Below are 22,867 nucleotides of genomic sequence, written 5' to 3'. Positions count from 1 at the left end.
TAAATTCATATGGTATTAATAGAGAGGGCTAGAACTGATTAAGAAGATTTGTTAATTACTGGTTTGTTCCAGTTAGAACTGATTTAAAATAAAAATCTAAAACAAGCAGTCCAAAGTAAAATCACATTAGTTGTATTGATGGCTTAAGTTGTTCTTCTAATGAAGTTCATTCAAAACCTAGCATAAGGATCGTAACATTCGATTGATTTTTGGAAATATCATACAGGTTTGGAACATTAAAAGAGAAAAGAGTTTCATGGCACTTTAAAAATTACTTTGGATTATTACTCACAAATCACAATTTAAAAATAGTATTTCATAAGGTTTTCCTAAAAATAAGTGACAGTCGTGGTTTAGGAAAAGATACACCGTTACTGAGTGTTACTCCTGGACTTGTCATCTGTGCTTTGCTTTGTTCATTTTTTTAATATGGAGCATTAAATATAACTTGAGGATTATGCTTGACAACTCAAGGATTATAAAGCATTTGTAAGCAACTAGGATTGTGAAGTGGAAGGAACCGATAGGGGATATAACTGTCTTAAACCTTGCCTGACAGTCTCCCAAGTAATGGGATTTATCCCAACTATAGCAACCTGATTGATAAACCTGGAGTTAGGCTTTAGAATGACACCCAACACAAGTCTTTAATCAATTTGCAGCATAGTTGGTTTCTTATACATATGCTAAGACTTTAGCTTTTTATTATATTTTTTTTTACTGAGACTACTTGCTATAAATATGTGAAAACTCCTACCCCAACTTTTCTGTTTTTAAAAGAATCTTTAGTTAAAATGTATACATTTTTTAATGATACATATGGTTAACTGAAGCTACATGGGTATCATACCATGGAGTTACTAAACATCATCATAAATTTATAACCTGCTAGTCTTTGAAACTAATGTTGGCTCCAGTTTCATCATATGAAAAAGACTTTGCTTCTGGGAGTGCATTTTTGCATTTGATCCTTACAGTAATTCCTTAACAGAATTTTCAACTCCTGGGTAATGTCAGTCGGTAATGTAACCATCTGTAATGCCAACTACTTTGTGGAAAAAAAGAAAAACAACACTTCCCAGTCAGTTGAATAAGACAATAGACAGTGATTTAATAAAACAAATATTCAGAAAGCCATCATTTTGAATGCTGAACAAAGTGCCAGCTCATGCCTTGGGAAGAGGAGGAAGGTAGAAATTGGGGGTGTGGGGTCCTGTATGTGTGTGTGCTTCTGTGCGGGATAAATCAGTGAACCAGTCTTCATTCTACATCAGTACTATGGAATCTTATGAAATTATTACACGTTACTGTGTGTGTGCATTACACTATTTTCTCCTACAAACCAATAATACTGCCATGTATTTTTCTTGCTTTCTATGTTCAGATTTTCCTTGGATCGCCATACTGACCTTGACAGAATCTTTAACATACATTCTGGAAATGGATCCCTTTATACATCAAAGCCACTTGACCGTGAACTATCTCAATGGCACAATCTTACTGTTATAGCTGCTGAAATCAGTAAGATGAATTTTATGTATATAATATTTAACATATATTAGGTTTTATTTCATATTAAAAATGATTTCTTCTCATTAATCACGTATGAATTGTAACTTTAATCTAAGTTTTTAAAAGACTTCAAACTAATACTACACTATATATTAACTAACTTGAATTTAAATAAAATCTTGAAAAAAAAGAATAAAACATTGATTTCAAGCAAAAAAAAAAATAGCTTCTCAACACCTATAATTCTTTTCAATAGTTTCTGTTTATACTGAGGGATAGTTATAGGTATCACAAATCAGCATTTAATATTGACTAATAAAATTACCTAGAATTGGGCACTAAAGATATCCTTTTTTGGGGAAAAATGCATTAGATTCATTACATGGACACTATAAATTAAAATCTATGCTAAATACTGGGTGTGTACCATTTAATAACAAACATGTAACTACATGGGTATTGTTTCTTCCTTTTTACAGATGAGGAAACCAAGGTATTGGTAATAATAGCTAACATTAAGCACTCTATGCCAGGTATTATTCTAAGAATTTTATATTAATTTTCTCCTAGTAATATTTTTATTGACCTTATTTAACAGAGAAGGAACTAAGACTCCAGGGGTTTTGGTAACTTGCCCAAAGTCACAATGCCAGAAGTAGTAAAACTGAGATTTAAAACTAGTCATTCTATTTCTAGATCCAATACTTAGTTCTACACCTGATTTACAAAATTTCATCCAAGTGGTAACAGGCAGAGCCAGGATTCAAAATCGTGCGTCTCTGATTGCGAAGGTTCTTGCCCATTCACAGGACTTGCCACGTAATTTGTGGTGCCCATTATAAAATAAAATGTTAGACCTCTTGTTAAAAAATGATTAAGACATTGAACATGGCAAAAGCAGAGCCCTAAAATAAGCACGGGGCCCTGCTTAGAGCGATGCCCTGTGCAACTGCACGTCTCTGAAGTCCCTTTGTCCACTCATGCAAACTTGCTCATGGTTTCAAATTCCTGTACTGCAATTTCCTGGAGTAAAGCAACTCTTGAACTATTTTAAAAAGAAGCATTAATTAGGGACTGAATCATGGTGAAAAACTAAGCCAGTAAATTCCAGACCTGAAAGATGAAGCTGAATCCACAAACACTTATCAAGGTCAAATTATTTGAAGCCACCGTGCCAGGATCTGGAAGGCAAAGCAGTGGGTCCAAATCGCCAAGTGTCAGAAGGATGGAACTAGGCTGGACAGATCATTAACAATGAATTCAAAGCTTCAGGATAAAATCGTAGATTTAGCTTTCTCCTTAAACCTGGCTCTGAAATACAGATTAGCGCCACCATCCAATTGACCCAGTTTTTCCGTAGTGAGATATAAATGGCTGTGCCTTTTAAGGCCAACTGAAGATTTTTTTTTGAGTTTTTCTTTTAAGGAAAGCTTTTATTTCTGTTATCTATCTCCATATCACCACAGTTAGATGTGCCTGACAGGGTCCAATCTGATCATTCCAGAATCACGGTTGTTTGTGTTCTCTGCTGGTTTCAAGATCCTAATTCAAGCCTAATGAGTTAGGAATTGCATTTTCCATTTCAGATACTTTGAGAAATTTAAGTTCTAAAGCTAGTTGAAGTAATTACAATTCTGTAAAAAGCTAAGCCAATTATGTTCTTCTTTTAAAGAACTAAACCTATTTTTTGCCCTTAAGTGAAATCAATTTATGGAGTAACTGCTAGAAATGCCTACCTGCCAAGCCACAAGCAGTCAGAGGCCCATTATGCTGTTCTGGGTATTAAATGGATAAGGGAGAGAGGGAAACAGCATAGAGGAAATTGTTTTTACTAGATTTTAAACACTGGGCTTGTGGTAAGTGTGCATTACACCAAGCCCTAAGCAGGGCAGAATGAAGTTTCAATGTACTTCTTCCCAATGCATTTTCAAGCCCTGCCTCTAACAGTTTAATTCTACATTCCACAGCAGTGTATCACATCACATGGCAGGTACCACCTCAGGTCATTATTTAGTGCATTATACCATGAAATAACATCTCTTTTTCTTCTTCAAAAATATTTTTTAAATGCCATTTGGAGAAAAAAAATCTAAAATTAAGGTCACAATTGGATCGAAAAATCCATTGTAGAAACTAATGAGTTCCTCTCACCACATCTGAAAACTTTACTATAATCATTGCAAGACATTCTGAGAACAGTAGAGCAAAGTTTATGACCAAAGAACTCCATTATCTATACCTAGTTCCTTGAGAGTGGAAATTCTTGCCCTAAGCAGGTAGAAAAGATACATCTTTCTAAAGGCTGGGATTTCTAGAGAACGATTTAAGCTTTCCTTTACTTGGATATGGAAAAGACTGTGAGTACATCGGAATGTTTTCACATTATAAGATCCTTTATTGCTGGTATGTTCTTGTTCTAGTAGAGTGTGGCTGCATGACTCTGAGAGAGAATCAGGGGGTAAATGTGCCAGCTACCATTCTGTGTGATGCTTCTTGGAACACTTTATGTTTTTACTTGTACATAAGTTGCAACATCTACCAGTAAAAAGATTAGTGTAAGCACTGTTGTTTGAATAGGTGACTCTAGGCCTAATGTTTTACAAACACATTTATCCTTGTGGATTTAGGTTTTGATTTGAAGAGGCTTTTTGAGTTACTGTAAACAAGGTGGAGAATCTTCATCTTGTGTCAGGGAAAGGACTGACAGTGCAGTTTTTTAGACCTGATATTGTTCTGCCTCTCTTGACTTCTGTGGTGAAGTCAGTGAATTACTTACCAACAAGAGTAATATTTATGTCAAGACTATTGAAAGAAAATATTTTGCTTATGTCCACTAAATATATAAGTAGATGAAAAAGCACATGCTAGAAAATGTGGAAAAATCATACTTTCCCACTCATACCCATAGTACCGCGTAGCTCGAAGTAGATGGATTGATTTGTAGGTGAACCCTTTGTAGGTGAACTCTGGCCATTTGCAAATGGTTTAGGACTAGGGGAGGTAGGAAAAGAGTGGGATAGAATTTTTTTTTCTTTTATTTGTCCTTTCTCCACTGCTCCCCAAATGCAGTCCTCTCAGACCTGTATGAACTGTAGGGAAACTAGCTAACATATTTTTTATTGTGTGCGTGCTTTGCGTGCAGTAACATAGCATAAGCTCTCAAGTAATGTAGGAAAATGAAAAAGGTATCAAGGTGATAATAAAAATGATCTTAATAGTTGACAACTATTGAGTGCTTACCAACAAACTAATACTTCGATAATAGCTTTTGATAGTTGTCATGCATTAACTGACTTAATTTTTCAAATAACTCCGTAGATTAGAAGTTCTATTTTGATTTCTATTGGGTAAATTGAGGCATGAGAGAGAGGGAGTAAACTGGCTGAAGGCACACAGTGAATGTGTGGCAAATCTGGGAATCCAAGCAGCTCTGTTCTGCTCCAGGGTCTGGACTCTACAACCTCCTGAAATACTAAGAAGTGAACAATAGGCAGCGTACATTAACAAATGGGAAATCAGAACCTGAGAATGGAATGCACGTGGGTGAAAAAGACTGAGTAAGACTGGAAAGAAGTGTTAAAGAGAGGATGCCTTTCAAAGTTTCTTAAAAAGGCAGGCAGATAAATACGCTTCATGTGGATTTAGAATTCTGTCTGCCTTCCTTCATATGCCTCAACCTTGTAAATGCCCTGCTGAGTAATCAGTTCTTCCACATTATTTTTAAAAGTGCTGATTTCATTATTTTAGTAACATTATAATTACATGGAGAAAAAAAGAGGAGAAATATATTATTTTGCATAGTAATATCTTCCCTATCTGTACATGACATTATTTTTTACCCTTGTATTTGAAAATTATATAGATAGAATTAGAAAGTCAGATACATTTCACAAAGGTAAACAGTACTATCCATAACCCACGTTAGTAGAAGCCATTTAATAAGATTGCTATTGTCCCTCACCTCATCTGTTATTTGTTTTGTTTTGTTTTGCTTTGTTTTTAGCTAATTACCTCTTTCTCTTTTTCTATTCATCTTCAGTTTGACTGCTGAAGTCCACACAGAAGTTGAACTACATCCAAAGACTAAGATTTTGATAACCTAAAGGCTGATAAATATAACTGAATTTAAGATCTCAAAACACTCTCAGATACCAATACTAGTGCCTAGAAAAGCCCGTTTGTGGAGATAATGCAATTATGACTAATACAAGGGTGTTACCCCAGGCTAAGCTAAATAGACATTCATATTTTAAAATTCCATTTGCAAATCAAGACAATTTTGAATGCATATTTTTATGTGAAAACTTTGATGCCCTTGATTTTACTATCTGCAGCAAAAAAAAAAATCATGATTATTATACTATATGTTACTACTGAGCTAATTTTGTTATACAAAATGGAGCCTGGATTGTTGAAATGGTACCAATAACAATTAATGAAACATTCAGGTGCTTAAATTTTCCTGTAAATTTCCATCCAGCTTGTAAAATTAGTAGCTATATATTAAAATTTCCAAAAGAGGAGTTTGGAGTAGCTATTGGAATACATTTTTGTGATTAAAGTAGTCAGGATGGTAAGTTGTAATATAACAACTACTACTTAGGAGCTAATGACCATGGGCAAGTTAATAGTTTGTTGAAAATTATTTCTTCATCCAAAGTCAGTAAAGCTTAATATAATACTGCATGACAAAGATTTAATAAATATTTGTTCTTATTTTACATATTTGGACAGTATGGACACAAATACAACATGAACGCAATTACACTGGATTGTGCTTTTAAAAAGATTTTGCAAAATAATAGTAGTTCTCTTGAGGCCAATAATAACTGAATTTATGACGACTTAATTAGACTCTGTAGTATTTTCTTTATTGTATTTGCTCATTATGTTGGCAGAATGAACACGATGCTTATTTTTATGTGAGCACTTAATATCCACAATATGCTTATATAAATTAAATCTGGTGCACAAATGTATCTTCCTAAACAAATTTGTCCTTTCCCTTTTCCAGACAATCCCAAAGAGATGACGCGCGTGGCTGTTTTTGTGAGAATTTTGGATGTTAACGACAATGCCCCACAATTTGCTGTGTTCTATGACACTTTTGTATGTGAAAATGCCAGACCAGGGCAGGTGAGCACTCATGAGACTTCAAAGCTTCGGAAGATTTTAATGGCTTGTTAAATGTTTTCTTTTCCCAATCTTAAGAAGAATGAGGTAAAAATGCTCATATAAGTCCCAGGAACACAAATTTTTTTTTTAAAAAAAAAAAGGCTGGTATTTTGGGGGTTCTAAATGACACTCTAACATGTTTCACATTTCTTTTGTGAAGTTCTAATGAAAATATAAGATTTTATTGTTGCCACAACAATTAAGGTGTAGGAAGAAACAGCTATCACTTTTTAAATTCTCACAAACAAAACCGGGGGGGAAAACCCTCTGCTGTTTCTCTAGGGAAATATTGATAACTGCTAGAAGAGATGGTGATGGAAGTTAGGAGAAACACAGAGACAGATACGTGGGATCAGCGAAACTTTGCATCAATATTCCAATGTATGCAAATGATTTCAAAACAGGGCCGCAGGATTCACTCCTTAAATTTATACTTGTATTTCATCATTATAGCAACACTTAGAGTGCTTAATGACTTAGTTTTCGTCCTTTAAAACATTCTTCCTACGTCAGCTTTGTTTATAACTCTTTAAGTCTTTTCCTCAGTGGACTCATTTTGTTGTTTGAAAAGCTCCAGTGTATATGGCTGAAAGAAGTGCTCTTAATTGGTTTGAGTGCTATCTTCACAGAAGGAAGCTGCATGTGATAAATAATAATTGGGAATCAAATGTGTTTTATTAAAGAAAGAGGAGCCATCACAAAACTGCATTGTGTTTTGACATCATTTGATGCTCTTTATAAACATCAATGTCATTGTTACATTTTTATGCAAATTACGTTGTGGGATAACACAAATTCTTCCTTCTGAAGATTCTAACAGGAATTCAATAGCCTGTCTATTGTTTGAAATGGTGAAATTGCTGCAATTGGGTTCATTTTTTTTATTTGAAAATGTTATGGGAATGTTTAATTTGGAATATTTAAATGACAAAGCTACTTCCGACCTACTTCGTAATGAAACAGTGTTTGCCCTGAAAATACTGCTCTAAATAGTCCTCTGCTTGGCAGGCTCAGCATGATATAAGTTGAAGCCTTTTCTCTAAGAGATAAATTACCCACTTTACAACTGCCGCGTGCATTGCTTCCTCTATGGTTATTCTATTTGATTTTCAAGAGATACCTTTTCAGAGCATTTGAGTCATTTTAAATACTGATTTCCAAATGTATTCAAAATATACAAAATAAGGGATTGTGGGGTTTTTTTCCCCCCTTATGCCTCTTAAGAAAAAAAAAACTAAATCTGGTTCAGTAACTTTATATTTTTTGGACTTTAAAAACCAATTGGCATGTTGCAGGAAAACAATAAAATCAAAGGCCATTTTAATTTAAAAAGTAGCCTGTTTGGACAAACTTGATAGGAATAACAGGATTAGTAATTTTTGTCTCATCGGCTGAATGTGCAATAGCTTCCCATAGTAGTTTTTTTTTTTTAAAGATTTTATTTATTTATTTGACAGAGATAGAGACAGCCAGCGAGAGAGGGAACACAAGCAGGGGGAGTAGGAGAGGAAGAAGCAGGCTCATAGCGGAGGAGCCTGATGTGGGGCTCGATCCCATAACGCCAGGATCATGCCCTGAGCCGAAGGCAGACGCTTAACCGCTGTGCCATCCAGGCGCCCCCATAGTAGTTATTTTTAATAAGATCAGTTTGTTAAATGTCATTTTGGTCTCTTGGCTGATGAATGGTTGTTTAAACTAAACCGTCATGTACTCAGTGATGGAATTCTAGGTTACAACAGCCTAGCAGGCAAAACCAAGCTGGTTATTTGGAAAAGTCCTTCACTGAACCTTCCTTGACATTTATTTGTTAACTCTGTCTTCCCTCCTGCTAGGGAAGTAGGAGCTTGTTAGGACTTCCGGGTGTACTTTCGTTATTTATAGAGTATTTCAATCCACCCAGCTCTCCTCTGAATTAAGTACTGTTTTAAAGTGGCACTGAATGCAATAAAAAAATTAAATAATTAAAAAAAACAAAGTAACACTTCGAAAAATGACAGAGGAAATGATTCCATCTCTTTGCTGTGTGAACAAAATGAGAAGACAGATAAAGTTAGTTGCCATTCCCTCTTCCTTTTCTGCCTAGTCCCTTCTCTAGCAGTAGAAGACTTTCCCCCTTGGAAAAGATGCAACTTAAAATTGATGTAAATTAAAGTCCCCTCTAGGGGGGACTCAGTCCCCTAGTCCTGATCTAGGCTACTTGACTCCCCATTTTTTCCACCTCAGAAAAAGTCTCTTGGGAAAGGAGAGGAGAGAAGACTGGCTGTTTCTTTTTCTTTCATTTTCCCTCATGCATCCCTCTCCTTCAGTCAATAAAGTATATTTTAATAAGTTTTCATCTTTATGGAAAGGAAATAGTATTTCAGTCTCAGAGATTTCCCAGAGAGTCTCCCCAGGGAGGACTGCTGCTTGTATTTACCCTCAGATAGTATCTAAGCTCTAGGCCTTTGTCAGACCCCAAATATCCCATTACATATTTCCACAGAACAGTGTTTAGTTCCTTCCCTAACTACTACTCTTCCCACTGCAAAAGCTAAAACATTAAAACTTAGTGACCAGTTTTCCTGCTTAAATATCTTAAAATCCATTTGTCATCCCACACTCCGTTATGGTATGATCACTGAAAAAGCCCTCAAGTTGATTTGAGATTATTTTAGAATAGTCTAATAAAAATACAAACCGATTATGTAACAGCTAAGAAGATAAAATACAAATGACTTATCTGGGTCTATTCTTCATATGCTCAAATTGAATACTGGACATCACCAGTGTTTTTTTCCCCATAATTGTGGCAACCTATTTTATTGGAAATGAGTCAAAATGAACTTGTCTCCAGTAGGAATAAAATAGCAAGTGCTTATATAGAGAGACTGGGGAAGTAGTTTTATCTCCATGTTGTCAACTTCTGATTTCTATTCTGACACATACTTATGTGTATATGGCACATATCCATAGGTATATGTACATATCCATATGTATATGGTACATATACCAAAACAAATAAACACACACCAAAACAAAATATAGTTGACCCTTGAACAATGCAGAGGTTATTTCCTTTATAACATATAAAGAAAATATATCAGTGAATCACTAATTTTGAAACCAAGAATGCTATCATCTTTTATTCAAATAACATTTTAATTAAGAATTTTTGTGTAAGCCATTGTACCTTCTTATAGATATATGTAAAGATATGGCCATTTTGTTCTCTGAAACGTATTATTTTGATTTCTAAAAATAAACTGAAATTGTAATTTGTAATCACAGTTGAAAATGCATATTTATTATGAAACATTGTATTTTTTATTTTAAAAGACTGTTAGCTCTACTTTTAAATTTCTATCATTTTGTATCTATATTTGTGCTTAACATATTAATTTTAATAATATATACATATATATAAACATAGACATTTTATTAAGTTCTACTATCTTTCTTGGTGTTGTTTTATGTAATTTTTTCACCTTTAACTTATTCTTATAAATCACTATTTAAAAATAAAATCTTTTGGGCTGTTCAACAAATAAGTCAGTCAAGAAATGATTTTGTAACTGAATTGATACCACTTATTATACGTTCTTCTTTTTAACTCCTTCACATATGTACCATTTTTGGTTTTGTATTGGATGGGCAAGCCATTAACAATAAATCCTTACTTTCTATTTAATCTTAAATTACCACTAAAATTTCATTAAATAGTTATGTTACATTTTAAAATATATTTTAAAATTATTCAAAGTTTAAATGACTTTTTGGGCTGCTTATTCCTGGATGATAAACATTAATCTTTGTTTGATCCAATTATATTTCTTGAATTATTTTGAAATAAGTGTTAGGGTTATAATTAAATAGGGAGTAGCAAAAATTTATCACTTTTTTATTTTTATAAGGTAATTTAAAAGAAAACTAATTGAATATGGAAGAGTTAAAATAATTCCTTAATTTTTTAAATAATTATATAATATTTTAAACTTGAAATCTCTTTTTACATCAACAAAAACATCAGTAAGAAATATTTTCACCAAATATTGACACCCTGTTAAATACATCAATGCAGTAAAGCATATTCCTTTCAGTTAAGCATAAATTTGACCATTTATATAGGCATCAGCATACAAATTTAACAACTTCTGAAGCTCTCTTCCAAAATTAAGATATTCAAAAAATTATATGAAATGTTGTTATACATATAAGTTAAGAACAAATTGGATATATATGAAAAAAAAAGACCTAGCCATATGTTACATATATATTTGTATATTAATTATATATGTTCAAAGAAGTGATCTGAATATATAGTAAAAGGTGTTACATCTTCTGCTTTGTTACCAGATAGCTTCTTATATTGTCTTTTACCCTAAAATAAATCAGAGATGGTCTTTATAAAATAACCATTTCCCATGGTATACATATATTGAATTAAAAAAACGTAATTTTATTGACGATGCAAATAAAGTGAACCACTATTATTAGAGTAGATCATTATCTTTAAGTCTTTCCTTTAAAAAGTTTTGCATAATATTATCTATAAAATCTATAGATTCTCTGAATGGTTTTCACTTTTGATAAGGAGAAAAGCCATAATCACACTAGTTTTCTAAATTTTTCCTCCATTAGATAAACTTTTCCAGATCAATGTTTAAATATATATGAAATAACGTACTCACATCAAATGCTATATCTAAATTAATAACACTGTAAAGAATATAATATTGTCATTTATTATTTTGAAGAAATGGATAGTATTTAAGAGAAATTGAGAAGGAGGGAAAGAAAGAAACAGAAACAGAAGCAGAGAGGGAGGGAGAGAGATACTTTGTTAAAGTCAAAGTAATAGTAAAAAATGGAATAAACTAAAGACATGCACAAGGAAAAAAATCAACTGCCTTTAAATTTAGACAAAACTGAATGTTAAAAAATTACATATTGTAAAGCAGATTATACCCATAGAAGTTTGATAACTATGCGTTTTTTTCTCTTCTGCAGCTAATACAGACTATAAGTGCAGTAGACAAAGATGACCCTTTAGGTGGACAGAAATTTTTCTTCAGTTTAGCTGCTGTCAATCCAAACTTCACAGTACAGGATAACGAAGGTAAATTTTAGAACGTTGTCATTATGACTTCAGGTGACATTAACAAGAGCTTTTCTCCAACGTAACAATTGCTGTATGTATTAATTTATTGATCTGTGTTACAAAATGTTGTTTTCATCAGATATTTAATGAGATATTAATTTCTTGCTTGACAGTGTTCATTTTCTTAAATTTCAAAATAATAAAGATGTGAAAGAAGTTTCAATATGAGTACTAATGAAAAGATTGAATCTTAAAAACATTAGAAAGTCTGGAAATAATCAGACACACAGGGTAGAGAAATGAACGAGTCAGTGAGACCCTTGTGACAATTTCAATGAGATTTAGCATCAACAGATTCACCACAGCCAAAAAGGCATGGAATACGCGTGAGAAGAAGAAGTTTCCGTATTAGTCTCTGAGGGGTTTAAGTGCAAAAGCAGAAGCAAGGGCAAGATACACTATTCTTCCGTGCAATATGTACATTTTATAATATCCCTGTGATAAAAAATACTGAAATGATATTTCTTGCATTCCCAAAGAAGACAAAAATATATTTTAGAGGAAAAAAATATGAAAATGCTTACTATTTTTAAAAAGCTGAACAGCTTTATTCTTTGAAAAATATATGTTAATTATTCTTGTCTAAATAAAAGTGTATAGTTAGAGCTTATTTCCCTTTAATAAATTTATGTTAAACTAATTATATCCATTGATCTTTCTTTAAAAAGACATACTTGTCTTAGAGTGTAGATACAGTTATTCTTAAAATAAATTTAATAACTACATTGGCGTATTTATAATACCTTCATAACAATGTATATCCACCGTCAGAGCCAGATTGCTATATCAACTCTCGGCGGCTTTCAGAATATCAGAAAAAAGTTTAAGATAATGGATAGTTTTACATTAACCCAATCATTGTTTGAGGTATTTGATATGGCAGAAACTGCACAAATCAGTTGAAAAGAGGGCAACCACTGGTAACATCTGTTTACTAAATCGTAGTTTCTGGAATGTCTCTTTTCCATCCCTCTGAACGTCTAAAATAATTGCGATGCAAAAAATTCTCATAGAGTTGGCAGATAAGATACAAGATGTCTAGTTTCATCTGCATATCAGCAAAACACCCATCATTTTACTTGCTGAATCTGGCATCCTAAATATAGAACTTAGAATAGACATCCCTAGTACTGATTTGACAATATTATACCTCTTTCTAAGTGCATTTTAATTTGTTTTATGTTTTTGTTAAACTGAGCCATGAATCCCAACAAACCACCTCTCAATTTTAAAAAAGTAATAGAGACTCGAAATAGTGTTATCTTATCACAGCATTTCACAGTTACTAGGTAAGCATCTCAAGGCTAATCTTAAGTAATTGTTGATAAGTAGTACCATCTTCCTATATTCAGGAGAGTTCCTGATCTTATATGAGTTACTCATGGCAAGAGTTGAAGCCTTATGAATATACATTTGAACATGTCACTATATAGAATACCACTAAAGTCGGATGGAATGAACTCACTATTCCAAAGCTCACCGTTCCAGAGTGCATAAACTCACTATTTTGTTATTGGGTGCCTTTTGAAAGAAATGCCAATGACGTAGATATCATCTTACTGCTTTTGAGAAAATGCCCTTGTATTTATCTATGTGTTCATCTTAGAAAACTTCAATTTTATGGTATCATTTTTAAAAAAAATTAATTTCCTGCTTCTGTGATACCACACTTCGAGCTTTTGATTCTTAAGATTCCCATGCTTTTCACTAACTTATAGGTCAAAAGCATAACTGTATGATGACTTTCTGAATATTTAATAAAATGATTTGATTAGGATGATTAATTTAGGTAAAACTTCATTTTATTCTTCAATATTTTGAAAGCATTATAGGCAAGATTAGATTTAGAACCTTTTGAAAAGTTTAAAAAGAATAAGGCAAGAAGATTCTAAATATACCCATATGCCAACATCTGTTGTTTCTTGTGTTGTTGATTTTAGTCATTCTGACAGGTGTGAGGTGATATCCCATAATAGTTGTGATTGTATTTTCCTGATGATCAGTGATATTGAGCATCTTTTCATGTGTCTGTTGCCCATCTGTATGTTTTCTTTGGAAAAATGTCTATTCATATCTTCTGCCCACTTTTGAATTGGATTATTAGAGTTTTTTGTTTTTGTTTTGAGGGGTTGTTTCTTGGGTGTCGAGTTTTATAAATTCTTTATATATTTTAGATACTAACCCTTTATCATATATGTCATTTGCAAATATCTCTTCCCATTCCTTAGATACCCTTTTAGTTTTGTTGACTGTTTCTTTTCACTGTTTCTTTTCATTTTGATGAAGTCCCAATAGTTTATCTTTGCTTTTGTTTCCCTTGCTTCAGGAGACATATCTAGAAAGAAGTTGCTTTGGCCAGAGTCAAAGAGGTTACTGCCTGTATTCTCCTCAAGGATTTCTATGGTTTCAGGTCTAACTAACATTTAGGTCATTTAGGTCTTTAGTCCTTTTTGAATTTTTTTGGCGTGCTTGACGTAAAAAAAAAAAAAAAAGTGGTCCAGTTTCATTCTTTTGCATGTTGCTGTCCAGTTTTTCCAACACTGTTTGTTGAAGAGACTGTCTTTTTCCCACTGGATATTCTTTACTGCTTTGTTGAACATTAGTTGAGCATATAGTTGTGGGTTCATTTCTGGATTTTCTGTTCTGTTCTGTTATATTGATCTATGTGTCTGTTTTTGTGCCATACTGTTTTGATCATTATAGCTTTGTAATTTAGTCCAGAATTTTGATGCATTCAGCTTTGCTTTTTCAAGGTTGCTTTAGCTATTTGGGGTCTTTTGTGGTCCCACACAAATTTCAAGAGTTTTGTTCTAGTTGTGGGAAAATGCTGGTGGTATTTTGATAGGGATTGTATTAAATGTGCAGATTGTTTTGGGTACTATAGACATTTTAACAATATTTGCTCTTCCAGTCCAGGAGCATGGAGTGTCTTTCCATTTCTTTGTGTCATCTTCAATTTCTTTCATCAGTGTTTTATACTTTTCATAGTACAGGTCTTTCACCTCTTTGGTTAGGCTTATTCTCAAGTATCTTATGGTTTTTGAGGATTGATTCTTTAATTTCTTTTTCATTATTGGTATATAGAAATGCAAAAGATTCTGTGCATTGATTTTGTATCCTGCAACTTTACTGAATTCCATGATCAGTTCTAGTGGTTTTTTTGGTGGAGCCTTTCTGGTTATCCATATAGACTATTATGTCATCTGCAAATAGTGAAAATTTTACTTCTTCCTTGCCAATTTGGGTGTTTTTTTATTTCTTTTAGTTGTCCTATTGTTAAGGCTAGGACCTCTGGTACTATATTAAATAACAATGGTGAAAGGGTACATACCTGTCTTGTTCTTGACCGTAGAAGAAAAGCTTTCTGTTTTTCCCCATTAAGGATGATATTAGTTGTGGGTTTTTTGTATATGGCCTTTACGGTGTTGAGGTATATCCCTCTAAGCTTACTTCACTGAGGGTTTTTATCATGAATGAGTGTTGACCGAGGATGTGGAGACAGGCGAACCCTCTTGCACTATTGGTGGGAATGGAAGTTGATGCAGCCACTCTGGAAAACAGTATGGAGGTTTCTTAAAAAGTTAAAAATAGAAGTATCCTATGATATAGCAACTGCACTACTAGGAATTTACTGAAAGAATACAAAAATACTAATTCAAAGGGGTGCACCCTAGTGTTTGCAGCAGCATTATGTACAATAGCCAAATTATGGAAACAGCCCTAATGCCCATCAACTGATGAATGGGTAAAGAAGAAGTGTTATGTATATGAAATGGAATATTACTCAGCCACAAAAAAAGAATGAAATCTTGGCTATTTGCAATGACATGGGTGGAGCTCCAGAGTATAATGCTAAGCTAAATAAGTCAGTCAGAGAAAGGCAAATACCATATGATTTCGTTCATATGTGGAATTCAAGAAACAAAACAAAGGAGTAAAGGGAAAAAGAGAAAAAGAGTCAAACCAAGAAATACTCTTAACTATAGAGAACAAACTGATGGTTATCAGAGGGGAGGTGGCCGACAGACAGGTGAAATAGGTAATGGGGATTAAGGAGTGCACTTATGATAAGCACCAGCTCTTGTATGGAAGTGATGAATTCCTAAATTCTACACCTGAAATTAATATTACACTGTATGTTAACTAACTAAAACCTAAATAAAAACTTTAAAAAAGAAAATAGGAAAAAATATATACCCATATGCATATAAATATTTATTGTAGTGTAGGTTTGAGAATGGAAGAATTATATCCTAATACTTTTTGGAAGATAAGTCAACTTTGCAAAATTATTGGGATTAAATTTATTTTTTAAATTTGCTTATGTACATCTTCTGTTTTGCTAATCTTCTTTCCTAGCTTTTATAGTTAACTGATGTAGTAGAAATAACTTCTTATTAATAATTTAGGAAATGACTGCTTTATGTTCAACCACTATACCTACAAGAAATTTTCACCTTTTTTTTCCCCGTTGTATTTGATTTATCAGTTCGCTGGCTCACTCCCTTCCCTATGCTAGCATTTTGAACAGGCTTATGGGATTGGCTAAAGAAGACTAAGTGCATTGGACAAACAGAATAGGAAATTATCATCCAAGGACATATTGATTTTTTAAAAAATATTGATTATAGAGTGTTAGGTGAAATATTTTTCATTAAAAGCACAACCTCCATTTAAGGATACTGGGTGTTATCAGATAAAGAAAATATCTGTAGCTATATACTAGTTCGTAGGATGTTTGGGTTTATTAAAGCCTTACATCTGCCTGTGCATTTATTAGGTACTCCCTATCAGTGGTCATCCACCAACACTTTGAGTTATAGATTGTCTTCATTTTAATGGGTAGAAATCAAAGCTCATCATCAAAGTTCAGAAACATTAAATAACTTGCTGGGGCTCCTGGGTGGCTCCGTTGGTTGAGCATCCCACTCCTGATTTAGGCTCAGGTCCTGATCTCAGGGTCGTGGCAGTGAGCCCTGCATTGGGCTCTGTGCTCAGCGTGGAGTCTGCTTGGGATTCTCTCCCCCTCTTCCTGTGCCCCTCTCCCTGTTCATTCTCTCTCTCTCTTTCTCTCTCTCTCTCTGAAAAAAATGAATAAATAAATAAATAAAATATTGAAAAGAAAGAAAGTAAAAAAGAAAGAACTTGTTCACCATTGTTCATATATTGTGACTCTTAAAGGGTTTTGAGTGCATGATTAATTTTACATTTTAAAAGTGCAACTATTTGTAAAATTTACTAATTCATATTTTTCTTCATGAGTATTGGATCAATGTGTGTTTTCTGTGTGTATGTGCGTGTGTATGTATAAACATACATGCATATATAAATAAAAAACATTTACTATGATTTTTTCTTGATATGCTTATTTATGTTTTCTGAAAACTCTGAAAAACAATATCCCATTATCCTTGCAGTCTTGATAAAATGTTCACTTATAAAAATTCACCATCTTAAAAGCATTATCTGCAAAACTGGAAGTCTAATAAATAAGCAATCATAGTCTGAGACTCCTCAAATTATCTAATTTATCTTATCTGTATTTTAAAATGCTACATTGTATGCATGTTACAGGAAAACTGATATTCATTTTACATTTTACATAAACATCTCTTTACTTGTATGTCAAAGCATGGTGATCAGGATGAGAGAAATTTATGGTCCCGAGCCATCTGTAATATTTTAAAATCTATTCTAGATAATACTGCCAGAATTTTAACCAGAAAAAATGGATTCAATAGACATGAAATAAGTACCTATCTTTTGCCTGTGGTGATATCAGACAACGATTACCCGATTCAGAGCAGCACGGGCACGCTGACCATCAGGGTGTGCGCCTGTGACAGCCAAGGCAACATGCAGTCCTGCAGTGCGGAAGCCTTGCTGCTCCCTGCCGGCCTCAGCACGGGCGCCCTCGTGGCCATTCTCCTCTGCATCATTATTCTGCTGGGTAAGAAACCTCAAAGAAAATGTGATTACAAGGACGCCTGGTGGCTCAGTCAGTTAAGTGTCTGCCTTGGCCTCAGGTAATGATCCCAGGGTCCTGGGATCGAGTCCTGCATTGGGCTCTGTGCTTGGTGGGGCAGCTGGCCTCTTCCGTTGCCTGCTGCTCCTTCTGCTTGTGCTCTGGTTCTCTGGTTCTCTCTCTGACAAATAAATAAGACCTTTAAAAAAAAAGAAGAAGAAGAAGAAGAAGGAAAATGTGATTATGTCCTGAACTGTTTACATTAGTGTATTTGTAGATAAGAAATTCTGTTATTAAAATAACTCCTCCCCCATTAACTCCAACATCTAAGATAGACCTAATGAACGGATGTTGTTTATATTAGAATATTTTATCCGATCAGATAGTTATTACCTTTCTTTCTTAAATCATAAGACTGAAAGAGATATTCAAAATATTTTTCAAGGTTACACAATTTCTGAGTGCCTCAACCAAGGCAAGGTGCTTTGCTGTCCGTTATAGCTAGTTTTTCAGGAAATCTCAAGTTTATTTCCAGTTTTTTATTCGTATGATGGCTGGATGGAGCCTTTCCACTGAAATCATGTTAAAATAGCCCTCTACCTGGTTCACTTTTCCCTGCAACAATAATACTTGATTTTATAACCTAGAGCAAATTGCTTTTTAACTGCTTTTGAATGAAAAATCAGATTAAGTTTACTCTCCAGCTGCATTATCTTAAAACTATTGTGCATATTCCTTTGACCCGAATCAAAAAACATTGTATCTGACATTTTAAGATGCAGTAAAATGAACTTGGATTTTGTAGCTAATCTTAGTAAGTTTCATTACCCTCATTATTAGAACATTTTTTACTGGGTAAGATCATTTGGCTGACAATAAACAATCTAAGGTTTAAAATCTTTACCTCACAAGTTTATATGTGTGCATGAATATATGAATTTAAGCAAAATAGAATGTCCTATTTTTCTCAAAGACTTGAACAATAAACATTTTTTTTCTCTCTTAGTGGTGGCCTATTTATTTTTTTAACCAATTTAAAGCTCAAGAATACTTACCAATGGATTAAAACTTTATTTTTTGTTGCATTAAAAAGTCCCTTGTTTGCCCTTTCACACAAGCTTGAAGGCAGGTAGTCTGACTGTCCTATGTTAATAAAAGAGAAAACAAAATTTAAGTCCTTCCCATACTAACGTAATTCTCTTAATTCTATCTGCTATAAGATAGACCGGATGGCTTAAACCACAGAAATGTATTTCTTATAGTTTAGGAGGCTGGGAAGTCCAAAATCAAGGCACTGTCAGATTCCAAATTTGGTGAGGGCGTACTTTCTAGTTTCAAGGCAGCTGTCCATGCTGTTTCCCGACATGGCAGACAGTAATCACTTCTCTTGTTTCTTTTCATAAAAGCACTAATCCAATTCATGAGGACGCCACCCTATGACTTAATTACCTCCTAAAGACCTCACTTCCAAATACTATCACTTTGGGGATTTAGGCTTCAACGTGAATTTTGAGAGGACACATTCAGTTCATAATGATAATAAACCCCATTATCTTTCAAATGTTTCTTCTAATGAAGCTAAATAAATATAGATATTTTATCATACATATACCTGGTAAAATATTTTCCCTCTCTTTCCTTATTTAATTGAATTCAGATCTGTTTCCCCAGATCACCGTTTTCAAGGATCATGTCCAAAATGTTTGGGGATAGTGAATGAGGGTGGAAAACTAAAACAGCTAGAGAGAATTTAACATTCTCCTATCTTTTATGCTATTACCATCATGTTTAGTAAAATCATTATCATATTATTATTGATACCTTCTCAGGGAAGTAGGGAAATGTCCTTTCTGAAAGATATACATTGCTATTTGTAGTAGATCTCCAGTTGTTTGAGATCTATCTAGCTAAGGTTCCTACAGGCTTTCTATAGGTAATTCAACGTAAAAATTGAAATTCACTCTTGGCTGTCATGTGATCTGATAACTTTCTCTTTGGTCTCATGTATGATATATATTTCCATGTAATACCTCAAAGATTAACTAAACCAATAGTGTCTAATCAGGAGGTCATTCCCCCTTCTCTTCTTTTAACAACGTAAGAAAAAAATCTATGTAAATCCATCAGCAAAGTTATTTAACCAAAACCAACACTGTATTTTGTGAAGAATCCTGCCTTTTTAATACTATATAAGGATGTGCAAAATATGGGCATATTTTTGTCCTCCTTAATTGTTTTATTTGAAGCTAAATTCAATTTGTGTCTATTTTTTTATGTAACACCTTATGTCACTATTCAATGCAAAGTATAAATAATTTCTGTACAATCAGGAACTAACTTTAAACAGTTCTTAGAAAAATAGACAAAATATCTCACTGTATTTGAGAAATATCCTAGATAGCTTCAAAAATACATTAGAAACACTGCTTGTATACCCCACCCATCCTGGTTAAATCCTCAACGGCCTCTCTCCTCTCCCCCTCCCCCACAAACTGATGGAAGTACAAAATTAATCTGGAATCCTAGCCTGTGCCGGAAAACCTAAATAACTGAAATTCCTCCACAGTACTTCCGCTCGTTATTTATATAGTGTTTCAGACAGACCGCTAATGAATCTTCTTTTCTTTTTTGAAGTTATAGTAGTACTGTTTGCAGCCCTGAAAAGACAGCGAAAAAAGGAGCCTCTGATCTTGTCTAAAGAAGACATCAGAGACAACATTGTGAGCTATAACGACGAAGGTGGTGGAGAGGAGGACACCCAGGCCTTTGATATCGGCACCCTGAGGAATCCCGCAGCGATTGAGGAGAAGAAGCTCCGGCGAGATATTATTCCGGAAACTTTATTTATACCTCGGAGGACTCCCACTGCGCCAGATAACACGGATGTCCGGGATTTCATTAATGAAAGGCTAAAAGAGCATGATCTCGACCCCACCGCACCTCCGTACGACTCCCTTGCAACCTATGCGTACGAAGGAAATGATTCCATTGCAGAATCTCTGAGCTCCTTAGAATCAGGAACGACTGACGGAGACCAAAACTACGATTACCTCCGAGAATGGGGCCCTCGGTTTAATAAGCTGGCGGAAATGTACGGTGGCGGGGAAAGTGACAAAGACTCTTAACCTAGGATATATATTCTATTCAAACAAGAGGAAGTAACTTGACGGACACCGTCTCCACTTCACAATATTTGATATTCAGGAGAATTTTCCTGCCACTCAGCACAATTTTTTCCCATTTCCTTTTTAATTTGTCCATTAATTACATTAATTTTCTCCTGTAGGATGTCTCATGGAATATATATGAAATTTTATTTAATCACTTCCAAGAGCCAAAGCTATGGAAATTCAGTGTTGTCCATCTTAGAAATAAAAGATAATTTCAGAAACATGAACAGGATAGTTCTCCCTTAAGCAACCTCACAAACAAGCCGCTTCTGTTAGATACACGTCCTGCCCTTGCAAATGAAGCTTTTAAAAAGGTGAAGAAAAAATTTAAGGTATATCCTGTTCTGTACATTAAGTTAAAAAGAAAAAAAAAAACGTACATGTGGTGTTAGTAGGTGTGATTTGCAACCTGGTATACAAACGTTTGTGCAATTTCATTTCATCAAATTCTATCTGCTAATGTTTTATATTTATATTTTTGTATTTATTTTTAAAAAAAATAAACAAGTTTTTACAACTACCTTGTCTCCAGCTTCATTTTTTCACTAGGAAGAAAAAGTTTCTCCATGGATTCACTATCTTGGTACAAAATGACATTGAATGCAGAGAAGGGCACAAAATCATTATAATTACTATTGAGACCTCTAGCCAAATTAACATGATTTAGGTAAGAATTATTTTTCCAGTGAGTTTGTTATGCTTTGACATGTGAAAAACTTGTCATATTAAAAGTAATAGTCATGTATAGACCACTTAAAAATTTATCACTTAAGCCAATCTAAAACATGGCCATCTTTATGCTAACTATCCCAAAACATCAGCAATATAGTAATTTTGTTTTGTCTACTCATTTAAATAATATCTGAAAGAATATAACATTTTCTTATTTTTCTATGACATTTGTGCTACTGGGGGTTATAGGTAATAATAGTTTAGACAGATTTCAGACTGAAATAATCCTTTAATGGAAAATATACTTATCTCCCATGGTGACTTTGAAAATGCCTAGTAATGACAGTAATAATCTGAATATTCCATTAAGATACAGCATTGTGCTTATGTCAAGTTTTCAAAAATGCATTACATATTTATTTGTAATTAAGTCTGTTTTTCTGTCAATGAATGATTCAACAGAAAGGAAAAAAAAACCACTGGTAGTTAATTATCTGGAGTTCCTGAGATTCACAAAGGCCAACTGCCACCAACTGATCTCTTATTTCTCAAGCTCCAAATATGATTTATTTATAAATGGAGCACTCTGTTGGGCCTACACTAGGAAGTCACGTTCCCTGCTGAGTATATCATAAACAATACCAAAGATTTGTGTGCTTTCCAATTAATGAAAATGCTGTGCTTTTGGAGCGAAAGTACAATATTGATATATCCTTAATGCAGAAGTATTTATTTCAGTCTTTTTTCCCCCAACTTCCAGGGTGAAAAGGCACACATTTCTCTGACTACAGACACTTTAGTTTGCATGGTAATGTAATTATAAAAGAAAAACAACCCATGTGGTCTAGTTAAAATTAGTCACGTTGCAAGGCTGACACATCAAATCATAGTAAAATTTAACTTGTTTGACTTCTTGTATTCCAAGAACCCATTCATAGAACCAGAAGGCTGACTGTTAAAAGGACAGAGTTTAAGGGGAAAAAAAACTGAAGTGAAGGAGGAGATAATCCTCAATACCCTAGGATTATTCATTCAAATAAAATCAACAAAAAATGGAAAAGTTAAAAGAAGGTATATCTTATGAACATTTCACATTAATTATGATTCAAAATATAATATTCATTTGATTGAAAATTAGTTTAAAAATTTCCAACATTAGCTATTTTTATTAATATTGCATATCAGTAATTGGAATTCTTATTTGAATATTTTTAATTATCCTCATTCAGATAATTT

At 33.7% G+C, this 22,867-nt stretch overlaps 1 protein-coding gene across 3 annotated transcripts in view; it reads left to right on the top strand.

Moving 5' to 3' along the window:
• The window catches only part of LOC113260846 (cadherin-10), a 110,801-nt gene extending 89,887 nt beyond the window's left edge, over positions 1 to 20,914 (top strand). For 2 of the 3 annotated variants that reach the window (XM_026506728.4, XM_057312396.1), the window contains 5 exons: positions 1,385 to 1,521; positions 6,527 to 6,648; positions 11,674 to 11,782; positions 17,523 to 17,774; positions 20,424 to 20,914. In XM_026506728.4, coding sequence (XP_026362513.1) covers positions 1,385 to 1,521; positions 6,527 to 6,648; positions 11,674 to 11,782; positions 17,523 to 17,774; positions 20,424 to 20,914 — 1,111 coding nt within the window. The remainder of the gene's footprint in view (positions 1 to 1,384; positions 1,522 to 6,526; positions 6,649 to 11,673; positions 11,783 to 17,522; positions 17,775 to 20,423) is intronic. The other variant, XM_026506729.4, reaches the window with a different exon arrangement.
• Positions 20,915 to 22,867: the final 1,953 nt, after the last annotated feature.

This window comes from Ursus arctos, unplaced genomic scaffold (assembly GCF_023065955.2).
Source record: "Ursus arctos isolate Adak ecotype North America unplaced genomic scaffold, UrsArc2.0 scaffold_15, whole genome shotgun sequence".
Classification (NCBI taxonomy): Eukaryota; Metazoa; Chordata; class Mammalia; order Carnivora; family Ursidae; genus Ursus; species Ursus arctos.
This window is presented reverse-complemented; position numbering and strand designations above follow the sequence as displayed.